This window comes from Aethina tumida, chromosome 1 (genome assembly GCF_024364675.1).
Source record: "Aethina tumida isolate Nest 87 chromosome 1, icAetTumi1.1, whole genome shotgun sequence".
In the NCBI taxonomy this organism is placed as follows: Eukaryota; Metazoa; Arthropoda; class Insecta; order Coleoptera; family Nitidulidae; genus Aethina; species Aethina tumida.
Window position 1 is genome coordinate 55,774,868 of NC_065435.1, and position 14,287 is coordinate 55,789,154.

The 14,287-nt window shown below is 29.1% G+C and overlaps 3 protein-coding genes across 10 annotated transcripts; 2 read left to right on the plus strand and 1 right to left on the minus strand.

The window, feature by feature from the left end:
- Positions 1-72: 72 nt before the first annotated feature.
- On the minus strand, positions 73-4,533 carry LOC109601818 (enhancer of mRNA-decapping protein 3). The gene is made up of 7 exons (XM_049961418.1): positions 4,279-4,533; positions 4,020-4,220; positions 3,654-3,964; positions 3,416-3,599; positions 1,443-1,742; positions 1,029-1,384; positions 73-970 (listed from the first exon to the last, which is right to left on the minus strand). The coding sequence occupies exons 2-7, from the start codon at positions 4,172-4,174 to the stop codon at positions 852-854; spliced, it is 1,425 nt and encodes a 474-aa protein (XP_049817375.1). The 5' UTR covers positions 4,175-4,220; positions 4,279-4,533; the 3' UTR covers positions 73-851.
- A 304-nt stretch (positions 4,534-4,837) lies between these two features.
- On the plus strand, positions 4,838-7,679 carry LOC109602090 (armadillo repeat-containing protein 6 homolog). Its single transcript, XM_020018422.2, has 8 exons — positions 4,838-5,119; positions 5,880-6,063; positions 6,125-6,368; positions 6,422-6,624; positions 6,682-6,827; positions 6,881-7,003; positions 7,064-7,213; positions 7,274-7,679. The coding sequence occupies exons 1-8, from the start codon at positions 5,003-5,005 to the stop codon at positions 7,505-7,507; spliced, it is 1,401 nt and encodes a 466-aa protein (XP_019873981.1). The 5' UTR covers positions 4,838-5,002; the 3' UTR covers positions 7,508-7,679.
- A 1,478-nt stretch (positions 7,680-9,157) lies between these two features.
- Positions 9,158-13,506, plus strand: LOC109602321 (E3 SUMO-protein ligase PIAS4). 8 transcript variants are annotated; one of them, XM_049970509.1, is made up of 13 exons: positions 9,292-9,342; positions 9,720-9,761; positions 10,127-10,165; positions 10,542-10,580; positions 10,950-10,988; positions 11,369-11,407; positions 11,462-11,524; positions 11,580-11,636; positions 11,877-11,975; positions 12,044-12,232; positions 12,570-12,792; positions 12,849-13,089; positions 13,137-13,506. In XM_049970509.1, exons 1-13 carry the CDS (start codon positions 9,322-9,324, stop codon positions 13,252-13,254), a joined length of 1,209 nt encoding a protein of 402 aa, XP_049826466.1. In that variant the 5' UTR covers positions 9,292-9,321; the 3' UTR covers positions 13,255-13,506. The 8 variants fall into 8 exon arrangements, with proteins under 8 accessions (XP_049826467.1, XP_049826466.1, XP_019874231.2 ...); XM_020018672.2 differs by lacking the exon at positions 10,542-10,580; XM_020018719.2 differs by lacking the exons at positions 9,292-9,342; positions 9,720-9,761; positions 10,127-10,165; positions 10,542-10,580 and adding an exon at positions 10,867-10,892.
- Positions 13,507-14,287: the final 781 nt, after the last annotated feature.

Here is a 14,287-nt window from a genome sequence, read left to right on the forward strand (position 1 = left end):
AATAAATAAAAGATTATTTCTACAAAAAGTTGTTTTATTATTTTTAGGGGTATAGGATAAATTAAACAATGCTTACTAGAAAAGGTGATTTGGTATATTTGTCAGAAAATCAAAATTCAAATGTTTAAAATGCGACAATATTTTGAGATCAGTTGTTGAATCAAGTACATAATATCATACCTCATATTACAATTAATAGTTTTGTATGAGGAATCATAGTATAAACATGATATGTTACACTTGTAAATAAAATTACATGAAATAAATAAAATAGTAAGTAAAATAGTCTGTAAAGGACCTTTAAAATTTTAGACAAAATCGATACTTGATAAACGAATATCAATAGCAGATAAATATTAAAAATTCGAGATTTTCTTTTTTAAAAAAAGTCAATTGTACCAATATCACTTTGGCAACTAGACGCAAGTCCTCCTACTGCAATAATAAAAATTTAAAACAAAAATATAAAATTTCATTACGAAACGACCGCTCCTTGGATAAATCAGTGTGACTGAAAGACACTCAATTTATAACGTGTATTTTTAAGTCAAAAGTTGTTTATCTGTATTACAATAATAATAATTCATGGAATGTCTCTTTGTAAAGTAAATCTTGGACGGTAAATGTTGCTAATCTATTTGAATTTGTATATCCCGACATTTTTCAATCACAATATTTACAACAATCTGGAATAAAATCGAAAAATATGTATACAAGTGTCCTATAGTCACTATTGTATAAATTCTAAATACAGTCGTCGGTTAAAATCAATTTTGTATGTAGCCTATAGCCGTAATTACGTATGTGAATGCTTGCAAATAGTTGCCGTATTTAAATTTGGTGTAGAATGGTCAACAGTCCCGTGGGTGTAACGGAATGACGAACTTCGGCCCAAATGGCGACTTGTACGTGATGCCGACCTCGTTGAATACATCCACTGGAAATCCCAAGTTGCACAGGTACAACTTACCTAAAAATAACATTCATCAGATTTTTTGTTATGTGATGAAAACTAAGATGAAACTCACCATTTTGAGTCGAATGGGGCAAAGGTAGTACCGGCAGCAACGAAAATTTTGGCGTAATACCTGGAGTACCCTCGGATGGAGGATCTAACGCCAAAACCGGGGCTTTGTTCCTGGATACCCAATCAGACACCGCCCGATTCACTTTCGGGTTGTCGATGTCTTCGCAAAGGGCCACTATAATTAGGTCGCTAACGGTGGGTAGATCGTTAGCAGAATTCACGACCCGGTTCTTCGTCAGCATGTATAAAGACAGCTCGCCTTTTATTACCGGAGAGTCCATGGTTCCTGCGTACACAATTGTACGCACTCCGTGACTAGCCAGTTGTCGGGCTGCATTTATCCCCGCCGCCCCCTGTCTATTAACGTAAACAAAAATTAAAATACCAGTCCTGGGTCCTTTATATATAATCTTACCTGTGGGGTCCGCAAAGTACAACCACAGTAGGCCACTGGTGCGTGTTGCGGGGATTGAGGCGATGTCCTCCACCCAAAAGTTGAATGGAGATTTCGGCAGCCGCGCGTCCCATCATCTCAACACGTCGCTCCCACGTTAGGCCGACACGATCGGCGGCATCCCACAATTTGCGGCGCAGATTCCGGGATACACTAGGTATTATTAGACCATCGTCTGTCACATACTCGCAAAAGTCCTGTTTGGGTACACTGATCTGTCGGTATGTTGTGGGCTCTGTTGCGATTACGTTTTCATCGTGTCTAAAATTATGATGATATTTATACATATAAAGTGGTGGTCAGAGAAATAGCACAGAATTTAAGATTAAAAATTTTGTAAAATTTAATACAAATTTATCCAGTCAGTACAAGAAATATATTTCAACATTCTACATTTTTTTTTTTTGCTTTTTTGTTACACATCTTATAAATGTTGTCCAAAGAAATAGCACAATCAAATGTATTCAACAATACCTTTAACAGTTAGAATTTATTCTGTAGCATTTACATTATTTTAAATAAATTTACTTTCAGTGAGAAAAAAGAAACATTGTTCTCCAGAAAAGTGGTGAATAATAATTAACATAGAACATACAAAGGTTTAAATACTGCTGATATCGCTCCGAAAAATGGAAATTGGAAGAAGTAATAAACGAAATTTCTTCTTTAGACAAATAATAAATGATTGAATCATACAATATAAGTGTGTTAAGTAGAACAATCAGACATTGACTGATAAACAAAACTTCTAAGAAAACTATTAGTTTCAAAAAAGAATATTCAAAAAACTAAAGCTTCCACAAAAATATTTTAATTATGTTTCAGAATTTTGGCCTACGTACTTTGGAATGATGAATCTAAGTTTAATAGGGGGTCATATGGTTCGTCATCCTCCAAATAAAGGTTTGGGTCCTAGACACTATAAGTTTAGTGGGTTCCTCTTTTTGGCATGATATAAGTCCATTCCAGACCATCATATGTATAGACATATGAGAAATGGAATGAAATCATTTGTTAATGATAATTTCCCAAATACATGGATTTTTATGCATAATAATGATCCAAAGCATGCATTCCTAAGTTGTTCAAAATTGGTAAAAAGTTAATCATGTTGGGGTTCTTGATTGGTCAGCAAAAAGTCCAGATTTAAATCCTATTGAACTTAACAAGTTTTAAACACCAAAACCATTAAATTTAGATAAATTGTGGTTATTAATTGAAGAGACGTGGAATTTAGTAACAACAAACAGTGGGTACTCAACAAAATATCAACAATTTATTTTAAATTATAAACAGATTTTCTTTTGTTTACTATTTCTATTATAAGCTAAATTGCGCATTTATTTTGCTTAAGATAAGTAAAAATTATAATGATTTAAGTACAAAATAAATGACTGAGGAAAGATATTGTCTAAAATAAACATAAAAAAGGTGAGCATTTTCTAATTAACAATAAACAATCATGTGACCTATTTCTGTGGCACCATTGTATCTTAAATACTTCATTTTAAAATGTCACAACTTTCTAGAGTTAATGGAATTTTTCTTTACCAATATAGAAGCATAATACACTACTTAAAAAACAAACTGTTTTAACCTTTAAATTATAAAATACGTAAAATAAAAAGAAATTCTTTAAAATCATCAAATTTCTAGGTAATAGTACACATGATGACGTCTCAAGTTAGTTTAAACCATAAAAAAATGATCTCAAAAATTTGATTTTTGATTATTGGATAAACACTCTGTATAAAAGACTTCTGAAATTGATGTATAATTTAATTTTAGTATGAAGGGTATCTGAAGGTCAACTTTTTTATGATAAAAAATTACGTTTTTAATCAAGTAAAAAGAGATGCTTATTTCTGATTGATATTATTGAATATTTAAAATTGTGTTAGATAAAGAAAAGTATTTTTCTAGTAATGTAATACCTATATTTTCCTGTTCTGCTATCACTTTGTTTAATCACATCTGATTTATTAGAGTTCAACTCTTCCCAAATAGCCTGCTTATTAAACAATGCTAAATTCTTCTCAAAATCAAAGTCCTTTTTTATCTTGTTATTTAATGGTGACCCAAAACACTCTTCATCTTTCCAACTTTTACCCCATTTACCTGAAACATAGCATGAACATTAAAACAGTTATTGTGTTAAGTTTTAAAATGTACCTTTATTTTTTTCTCTCTTGTTGGGAGTGTTATTTTTAAGTGAAGCTCCATCACCAGTGTGGTTGTGTCTGGGTTCAATATCGATGGGTTTGGATCTGTGTTGATTTCCATTTTGTACATTATTTTGATATTTATTTCCATTGTTTTGATCCACATGCTTGGAGTTTGCTTTGCTGGAATTTGTCGTTTCTGAGGTGCTCTGTGTCCTACCTGCCCTTTTGGCTATTGGTTTAGCAATGGTCACTGTACTGCGTTCAGGTGGTGTGCTATTCTGTTTTTCTATCAGCTTTAAATCAACTATGTCGCCAGCTCTAAAAAATAGATCAGTTAGCGTACATGCGAGGGTGCTTACAAAAATTTGGATACCTAATTTTAATTTCATCCTGGTTGCAAGGTAGCCCGTTACAAAAGGCCTTCTTCAAAGTAATAAAACTGTTGGTGGCTGAATTAATTTCACCTTGATACGTGCCCAAATCATCTGCACATTTAATAGAAACCATAAATCCGACCCACTGTGCCATTTTTTTAAAAAAAATATTTTTAGCACAATTGAAGATGTATAATTTTCTGAAAAGTTTTATAGGTTAAGTGGCTTGCGCCATTGCTTTGTTTACATTATGCTTACGTATTGGACTTAATTTCGAATTCTTAAACGCTCAGCTACGTTAAAAAATAGAACAATTATAAACTTCAACAACACAGCTGGATGACCACAACAAATTTCACCGACGGTGTCTCAGGAAAGAAAGAATCAGCGTTGTCGATTTTGCTTCCTCGGTTAACTGTTGATATAAACTGCTTCACAAATATTCATTGTGTTGTTCGCATTTTTTATGTTATGTATTTAATTTTGTGTAGCTTTTACCTCTTATTCCATATCGAATGTCACTGCATAGACTTACGGTACACAATGAAAATTTGAACGTCAAACTAGCATTTGTTAATTTTATCTTTTATCTGTTTTACTATTATCTGTCGTTCTTCATGCCTACATCCATCAACTTGTAATCAGAGCACACAAATAATTAAAAATACATTTTTCTTTTTATTAGAAAATTCCAATACTTTAATGCATTTCGAAATAAATGAATGAGATTTTTATGATGAGCATTGTATAAATGTTTATTATGATATTCTGGCAACACCGCATAATAGTAAGATCTTGACAGTTAGTCACAGTAACACAAGACAAATCAAATAAGATTCTATAAATTGTTACTTTAAAAATAAACTGTAAATCTATGTCTGTTTGAAATACTCTAGTTTGTTTAGATTTTACTTCATAATTAAGTGTGAGTTATTTTTAATTAAATATATTTTACTACTGGTAACCAAATTCATTACCTAAAATGGGAGTGAAAATAACTCAAGAAACTTTCAACAAAGCTGTTAAAGAAAACATTGAAGAATTAGGAATGGATGAGAAAGAAGCAATAGAAGATGCCTACAAACAATTTGAATTACAGGTAATTTTATTATTCACCTTATTTTGTTCTGTGTTTTGAATTTATATTATTTTATCATCGAATGATACTTATTGATGGTTGTAAGAACTTTTAATTTGTTTTGAAATATCAGCTATGTAGAATAATTATAGTAAATCCAAATTAAAAATTTAACTCTTAAATTTAATTTAGTTTATATATAAATTCTTTGACTTTCATTTAATTTGCCTCGTTAAATTTAATAAAAGTAAATCAAATATATATGTATATATACTTTACATCAAGAAAGAAACAAGTTCTTAACATTGGGTAGGTTTGACTACTTTTAAATTTAAATGAAGCTAAAATTAAAAAGCTATTATAAGCAATTTGTAAACAATAGTAATTAGTTTTAAAAGATCAGTTAAATAGAATAATTATATTTCTTTAAATCTAAAGTAAAAATTTAACTCTTAAATTTAACAAAGGTATATCAATCAATAATATTATATATATATATATATATATATATATATATATATATATATATATATATATATATGAGTCATTAATGTCTACTTTGTATCAACAAAGAAACAAGTTTTAACATTGTCTGGGTTTGTCTACTTTTAAATATAAATTAAGCTAAAATTAAAAAGCTTTTATAAGAAATTTGTAAACAATATTCATTCTCTTCTTACTTTTAAATGTTTTATTTACAATCATATTAGTATTATTTGAGAATTCACAGCATATTAAATATTTTTGTATTGTATGCTTTATCTAAATTCAAATTGCATAGGGTGCTGACTTGAGTTTAATATCAAAAGATACCTTGGAAGACACAGAGGCCAAACAGAAAGAGATACAAAGACTGGTTCAAGGAATTCAGAAGGCTACAAAACAAAATTCTGACAGTTTGGTAACCTACTGTAAAGAATTAAAAGCGTTATGTGATGCGGACATATCCAATCGTGTAGTCGCTGGTAAATTTTCATATATTTGTATAAGTACATATATAAAATTAAATAACCAATTTGCTTTCAGGTAACTGTGGTGCTTATACTGCTTTAGTGGATGCATTAGATCAAAAGAAAGAATGTAGTGATTACAACCATAAAGTTGAAATTCTAAGAGCATTGTCAGCCCTAATGACCAAAAACCCAGACTTGTTGGATCCCAAAGGTTTATCCCTAATTTTATTCCTAATAAATGTCCAAGAAGAAAGTTCTGTTAAAAGGGCACTTTTGAGATGGGTCAAGGAATGTTGTGTAATGCATGAACTTAACAGGTTTGTAAATTTAAACTCATACAATTATTGTCTAAGTCACTTATATTTTTCAGGCAGAATTTTATGGATAATAATATTATCCAACTTCTAAAACCAAACTTGGAAAAAGAAGATTCTGAAGTTCAGAGAGAAGTTATGAGTGTTATGAGAGCCCTGGTACTTGATGATGATGTGAGAGTGGAATTCGGGCGAGCACACGATAATGCCAGAATTATTGCAAGTGAAACTCTATGCATGTTAACTGTTATGATGACCAGTGTGTATTTGTTGTTTATATATATAATTTTCCTCTAATTAAGTTTTATGTTTACAGAGTATCATACTGATGAAAAACTAATTTACGACCTCCTGATGACTATCACAGCATTAATGGTGAGGGCGGAATTTTGTAAAAAAGTTGAAAGTGCTGGTGGTTTAACTTTGATAAAAGATGTTATGGGACAGTTTCCTTCTAATGAGGTTTGTTTAATGAATTTTATTATTGTTACAGTATTTAATCAATTCAATTTTAGAAAATTGTTAAACAATGCTTTAGGTTAGTTAAAGCCTTGGCTGGAAATGATGATGTAAAGGCGTGTCTCATTCAGTCTGTTGAATTGAGTCCATTGATACAAAATACTTTGAACATACACAAGGTATGTAACATTATTGTATGTATTGTTTATATATCTGAAGTTTGAATGCCATTTTTATAGAACTCACCTACTATAGCTGTATCTGGACTGGCTGCCATTGCCGCACTGAGTCTGAGAAATCCTGAGAATAGTAGGAAATTATTTGAGGCAGGAATTCCAGAACTTATTGTTGATATTATGAAATTGTTCCCCGATGATAAAAGTATTCAGGTAAAAAATACTGTTTGTAATGCAATAAATATCCGTATTAAAATATTTTATTTGTTTCAGAAAACTGGCAGTTGGGCTATCAGGAATATGGTGTCTCGTAGTAGAAACCAAAGTGGAACCTTCCTCGCCGCAGGCGTCGAGCAAATCCTGCAACGGAATTTAACAAAATTCAAAGAATTTGAATACGACACAAAGGCAGCTTTACGCGATTTGGGTTGCGCCGTTACCCTAAGTGAAGAGTGGACCGGAAAAGGAGGCGCTTTAACCACTGGCAAATGTTTACCCCATAATTAAATCTATGGAGAAGAAAATTAATAATACGGATCTAATGCATTTATTTACGGCCCAGCTAAATTAGATTTCACAGCAGCTTAATTAACGATTATAATAATTTTTGTACTTTTTATATACAGATGATATAATGCGCATTATTTATTAACATTGAGAAAATATATTCTTTACATCATCCACTAAGTTTTATTTACCAATAAAATATTGTATTACAGAATATACATAACTAATATCTAACTATATTATGCCCTTAGCATTGCTCATCAGTTTTAGAGGACGAGCACATAAATCGCCGAATTTTAGCTTATTGACTGTTTGCCTATAAATTATAGAATGCAGTATTCCAGAGTAATATTATAATAAGTTATAATTTTAATGTAAAGTAAAATATAATGAATTTACTAACCTAATAATCATAAGTTGTAATCATAAAAACATTCAGATTTAATGGCAAACACCCAGTTTTGTTAGAGAAAAAGGTCTATCCTTAAATGTGTTTTTTTCTGATAAAAATAGGGAAAGGAAGTTCTGTTGAGACAGCATTTTTGAGATGGATCGTGGAATATTGTGAGATGCATAAACAGATATGCACATTAAATCATATATAAATAATAAACAATAAATAATTTCCGTAAAATTAAGAATGATTTCTTATTTTTTAATATTAATGATGAGAACCAAATTTTGTAAGAAAATTGGAAATGCAGGCGAATTGTCTTTTTTAAAAGTCGTTATGGAAAAGCCTCCTTCAAATGGGGTCTTATAATGTTTTTCATATTACAGTAATTAGCAATTAAATTTTACAAAAATTGTTAAGTAATGCTCCAGATTAGTTAAATTATTGGTTGGAAATGTTTATAATTTTAATGTCAATTTTATAAAAATCACCTAGAATGGCTATGTCCGAAATGGTTGCCATTGAATTACTGAGTCTGAAAAGTTCAGATGATGGTAAGAATTCTAGACCTAATAGTTAATATAAAATTTTTTTATAATAAGAATTTCGAGTATTCAATTAAAAAATATATTTTATAATGAATGTACTAAATTTAAACATACACATTAAGCACCTTCCTCACTGGGATTTATTTTCCCAAAGAATATTGTACCAATTTAAGAATGTAACAATTCTGGACTCATCATAAATTTTAATGCAAGGTGTTTCACAACTTATCTGAAAAATTTCAACCACATGCTCACTGTTACATTTAAAAAAATTGTAATAGACAAACAGGAAATGAAATAAAAAATAATTCAATCCATAAAAGCTGGTCGAAATTGTTCCCAATGATTTGAATGGAAGCTTTGGTCCGCCGAATCCAATTTTATCACACCGTTTGTTTTAATCTTCTGTATAGGGTGTTTCGTAATTTGTGCAACCAATTTTAACCACGTACTGTTGCATAAGCAGTCGATTTATCTTATTTTTTTAAATGGCAGTGAGTATGTGGTTAAAATTTTTCGGATAAGTTAAAATTAAATTAACAAACTGTACTGAATTAAAATCCTATTTGAATATTTTAATTGTTTTTAGTTAATTTTATAAATTTTTATAGAATAACAATTAGCAATTGTGTATTTTTGTTAAATTTTATTACTTATCTTAAACTTATGTCTATGATATATTCTTTAAAATTTAAATATTAAGTTTCTGATATGTCAATGTCGTTGTTAGAAACAATTGCTATGGTAAAAATAATTTACAAAACAATTATTTTTCATTACTGTGAAAACTTCGACGGGTGAGATTGGTCATTTTTATGTGAGGATTGAACATAATTATTCGAATTTTGTTTTAGTTGAAAAACATATAAGTAATGTCCGAGTCCGCAGATGATGTAAGTAAGCCCTTTCATTAAAATAATAAAATTTTAATTCATCATTTTATGTAAACAGCCTAATTGTGAACAAAAATGATGAAACTTTTCTGGAATGATTTTAATTGTTTTTAGTTAATTTTATAAATTTGTATAGTATAACAATTATCAATTATGTATTTTTATTCAATTTTATTACTTATCTTAAACTTATGTCTATGATATGTTCTTTAAAATTTAAATATTAAGTTTCTTATATGTGAATGTCGTTGTTTTAAACAATTGCTATGGTAAAAATAATTTACAAAACAATTATTTTTCATTACTGTGAAAACTTTGACGGGTGAGATTTGTATTTTTATGTTAGGATGTACATAATTATTCAAATTTTGTTTTAGTTGGAAGACGTACAAGTAGTAACGTATGAGTCCACAGATAATGTAAGTCCTTTCATTAAAATATTAAAATTTTAATTCATCATTTTATGTAAACAGCCTAATTGTGAACAAAAAATGATGAGACTTTTCTAGAATGATTTTAATTGTTTTTGATTAATTTTATAAATTTGTATAGTATAACAATTAGCAATTGTGTATTTTTGTTAAATTTTATTACTTATGTCTATGATATATTTTTTAAAATTTAAATATTAAGTTTCTGATATGTCAATGTCGTTGTTAGAAACAATTGCTATGGTAAAAATAATTTACAAAACAATTATTTTTCATTACTATGAAAACTTTAACGGGTGAGATTTGTCACTTTTATGTTAGGATGTAACATAAATATTCGAATTTTGTTTTAGTTTGAAAACGTACAAGCAATGTCTGAGTCTGCAGATAATGTAAGTCCTCTCATTAAAATAATAAAATTTTAATTCATCATTTTATGTAAACAGCCTAATTGTGAACAAAAAATGATGAAGCTTTTTTAGAATGATTTTAATTGTTCTTAGTTAATTTTATAAATTTGTGCAGTATAATAATTAGCAATTGTGTATTTTTGTTAAATGTTATTACTTATCTTCAACTTATGTCTATGATATATTCTTTAAAATTTAAATATTAAGTTTCTGATATGTCAATGTCGTTGTTAGAAACAATTGCTATGGTAAAAATAATTTGCAAAACAATTTTTTTTCATTACTATGACAACTTTAACGGGTGAGATTTGTCATTTTTATATTAGGATGTAACATAAATATTCGAATTTTGTTTTAGTTTGAAAACGTACAAGCAATGTCTGAGTCCGCAGATAATGTAAGTCCTTTCATTAAAATTTTAATTCATCATTTTATATAAACAGCCTAATTGCGAACAAAAAAATGATGAAGCTTTTCTAGAATGATTTTAATTGTTCTTAGTTAATTTTATAAATTTGTGCAGTATAACAATTAGCAATTGTGTATTTTTGTTCAATTTTATTACTTATCATAAACTTATGTCTATGATATATTCTTTAAAATGTAAATATTAAGTTTCTGATATGTCAATGTCGTTGTTAGAAACAATTGCTATGGTAAAAATAATTTAAAAAACAATTATTTTTCATTAGTGTGTAAACTTTGACGGGTGAGATTTGTCATTTTTATGTTAGGATGTAACATAAATATTCGAATTTTGTTTTAGTTGGAAGACGTACAAGTAATGTCTGAGTCCGCAGATGATGTAAGTAAGCCCTTTCATTAAAATAATAAAATTTTAATTCATCATTTTATGTAAACAGCCTAATTGTGAACAGAAAAATGATGAAACATTTCTAGAATAATTTTAATTGTTTTTAGTTAATTTGATAAATTTTTAAAGTTTAACAATTAGCAATTGTGTATTTTTGTTCAATTTTATTACTTATCATAAACTTATGTCTATGATATATTCTTTAAAATGTAAATATTAAGTTTCTGATATGTCAATGTCGTTGTTAGAAACAATTGCTATGGTAAAAATAATTTAAAAAACAATTATTTTTCATTAGTGTGTAAACTTTGACGAGTGAAATTTGTCATTTTTATGTTAGGAGTAATATAAATATTCGAATTTTGTTTTAGTTGGAAGACGTACAAATAATATCCGAGTCCACCGATAATGTAAGCCCTTTCATTAAAATAATAAAATTTTAATTCATCATTTTATTAAAACAGCCTAATTGTGAAGAAAATAATGATGAAACTTCACGATCAAATCTTAAGCGGACGCACTCCGAGGTAAAATGAAAATTTTGTTACAATGATAATTTAGTGTAATTATTATATTATTCAGGAGGCCTCAGGAGATGAAGGAAATCCAGCAACCATCCCCAAACAGCCACGTACTGAGGTAAAATAAAAGTTTTAATTTATTAAATTAATTTTATTTTTAAATGGTTGCTGCCATATTTGTATTTAGCATTCAAAATTGGTAGTAACACCAATTTGATCATTTATTCTTCTTTCTAAAGCTATAATAATCAATAAATTATTATTGAGTTGAGAAATCAATTTTCGTTTATTTACATTACTTTTTTTGGAAAGTGGGAAAATGTTAATAGTATTGTTTTTATCAAATACATTTTTCTAGAATGATTTAGAGTGCACATTTAAAGATGGACCATTTATGAGAACATTAGACGTTGTATTGAAACCTATGATATTGAAACCAAAACGTCCCAGACTTATCGTAAGTAAAATTAAAATAAAAAATTTGTAATGAATTGATGGATCACTGAAATAAATAATAAATTACAGGCAACTCAGGACATCGAACTAAAGTTGTCTGACCCTCAAATGGTACTGTTCAACAAAGCCAAAGAGTTGAACTACAAGAAGTATGAAGTTGTAATTAGATTCGGGAGAAATGATACGACTGTTGAGAAAATTGATTGCTATCCATCCAGACTGAGCGTTTACGTTAACAATGTCTTAGTCAATCTGCCGGTAGGTACTACTAAAGATACTGTTCTATTGTATTTTGTCCCTTCATCTACTAGCCATCGTATTGTACATTAAATACATACATAAGATACCTTCAAATATATAGACAACTAATTCCTTAAACAGAATGCTGCTGCGACTCAAATGAATACATGCACCATACACGGTGCAGTAATTTGAGTCGCAGACTATGTCCAAATCTCCAAAAGAAAAATGAAACAGTTGCTTTAAAATCAGTTAATAATAATTATTTTCATACAGTAATTCGCTTTGATTTATCAATGAACCAATGTCTGAATGAATCTTGTATCTATTTTTTTAACGTCATTTAAATTGACAGGTTACCATTGAAGGTGCATCTGGAGATGCAATGCCAATAATTATCACCCACTATTTAAAATTCCGACCAAACATACTAAATTCACTCTGGGTAAGATGGAAAAATACTCCGACAATTGAATATGTAATGGGTGTGTATGTTACTAAACTAAACTTGTATGAAGATATCCTTAAAACATTTGTTGACACCTGTACCAGGGATGCAAATATAACAAGGGAGATTAGTAAGTATTTAACATTTTTCATTTATATTCAAAATGTTATATTTGGATCGCTGCAGTAAGAAAGAAGTTTTCGGAACATGATGACTGTGTGGTGGTATCGAAGAATAACAAAATAGATATTTCGCTCTTGTGTCCTGTGACCAAGAATCGCATGGAGTATCCTTGCCGGGCCACCACTTGTACCCATTTGCAATGCTTTGACGGAAATATATTTTTAAAAATGAACAATGAAAGACCGAGATGGAGATGTCCAATTTGTAACAACGCTGCCATATATAGAGATTTGTTTTTGGATAGGTAAGACAATCATATAAACTTTTTTTTTCAATTATCTATTTGATTAGTTTTTTCAAAAACATTTTGGATTCGGAAGCCCTACCTGCTAGTGCAGAAGAAATTCAAGTACATCAGGACGGAAGTTGGAATGTTGTGCAAGAAGAAGTGGAACAAATAGTTTTATAATTAATTTCATTACCTTAAATATTATTGTGATATCGATTTAACTACATTAACGAATACAACTGCTTCTCATTATGTATTATGTATAGTTAATTAGTTACTTTAAATATTTTTGTGATATCGATTTAACTACATTAACGAATGCAACTGTTTCTCATTATGTATTATGTATAGTTAATTAGTTACTTTGGTATAATTTTTTTATTTGTAATTTAAATTTAATTGAGAAATAAATTTATCAAAAGTAATTTTATAACCATTAATGATTTACTTATATACTGTAAAACCATGTTAATGGAATGGTTAGTGTTAAGCATGCAGGTCATCGTAATATTATTGTTGATTGTTGGTGTATTACCTTACTCGTTACCACCAAAACCTCCAACATTAGTTGAACAGTATAAAAGTGCCCAACTTATCGAATTTTCCGGTACAAACTTTTCAATATTACGCACCAGTAGTATCGACAAAGAATTGATTGCACAGAAAGGTTATAAGATACTAAAATTTGATAACAAGGGTATTTACCGTATTAGTCGCTATATTTTTCTTAATTTCAAAATTCATGGTATTATCATCACAAATAATAATATTTCAAGAATTAGTTCTTACACTTTTGTCGACTTGTATAATATCATAGAGATCAATTTGGACAACAACAATATCGAGTACATAGAACAATATGCTTTTGTTCATTTACCTCAATTAGCTACAGTGTCACTATGTCACAATAAAATTCGACAATTCGATGGCAATAAAATAATAGCAACTGAAATGAATAAATTGTACCTAACAAACAACAGTCTAACAAATTTTTCTGTTATTTTTAAAGAAATGGCCTGGTTGTCACATTTATATCTCGAATACAATTCAATAAATGATATTAACATCAAAACGAACTCGGAAGATCCTTTACGAATATTTGTCATTAACGCCAGTTACAATAACTTATCTAGAATTAATGATGCTTTTTTTAAACAGGTTTATGTTACAACTTTTAATGTTGCATACAATAATTTGAGAAAAGTGCCTCTAA

Excerpts from the sequence above, each read along its gene's own strand:
- LOC109601818 (XM_049961418.1), bottom strand. The coding sequence starts at position 4,174 with ATGGCACAGTGGGTCGGATTTATGGTTTCTATTAAATGTGCAGATGAT. Across the intron at positions 1,743-3,415 it reads AGCAGAACAGGAAAATATAG|ACACGATGAAAACGTAATCG; the intron begins GTATTACATTAC and ends TCATAATTTTAG. Across the intron at positions 971-1,028 it reads GCCCCATTCGACTCAAAATG|GTAAGTTGTACCTGTGCAAC; the intron begins GTGAGTTTCATC and ends TGTTATTTTTAG.
- LOC109602090 (XM_020018422.2), top strand. The coding sequence starts at position 5,003 with ATGGGAGTGAAAATAACTCAAGAAACTTTCAACAAAGCTGTTAAAGAA. Across the intron at positions 5,120-5,879 it reads ACAAACAATTTGAATTACAG|GGTGCTGACTTGAGTTTAAT; the intron begins GTAATTTTATTA and ends CAAATTGCATAG. Across the intron at positions 6,828-6,880 it reads GACAGTTTCCTTCTAATGAG|AAAATTGTTAAACAATGCTT; the intron begins GTTTGTTTAATG and ends ATTCAATTTTAG.
- LOC109602321 (XM_049970509.1), top strand. The coding sequence starts at position 9,322 with ATGTCCGAGTCCGCAGATGAT. Across the intron at positions 9,762-10,126 it reads CGTATGAGTCCACAGATAAT|TTTGAAAACGTACAAGCAAT; the intron begins GTAAGTCCTTTC and ends ATTTTGTTTTAG. Across the intron at positions 10,166-10,541 it reads TGTCTGAGTCTGCAGATAAT|TTTGAAAACGTACAAGCAAT; the intron begins GTAAGTCCTCTC and ends ATTTTGTTTTAG.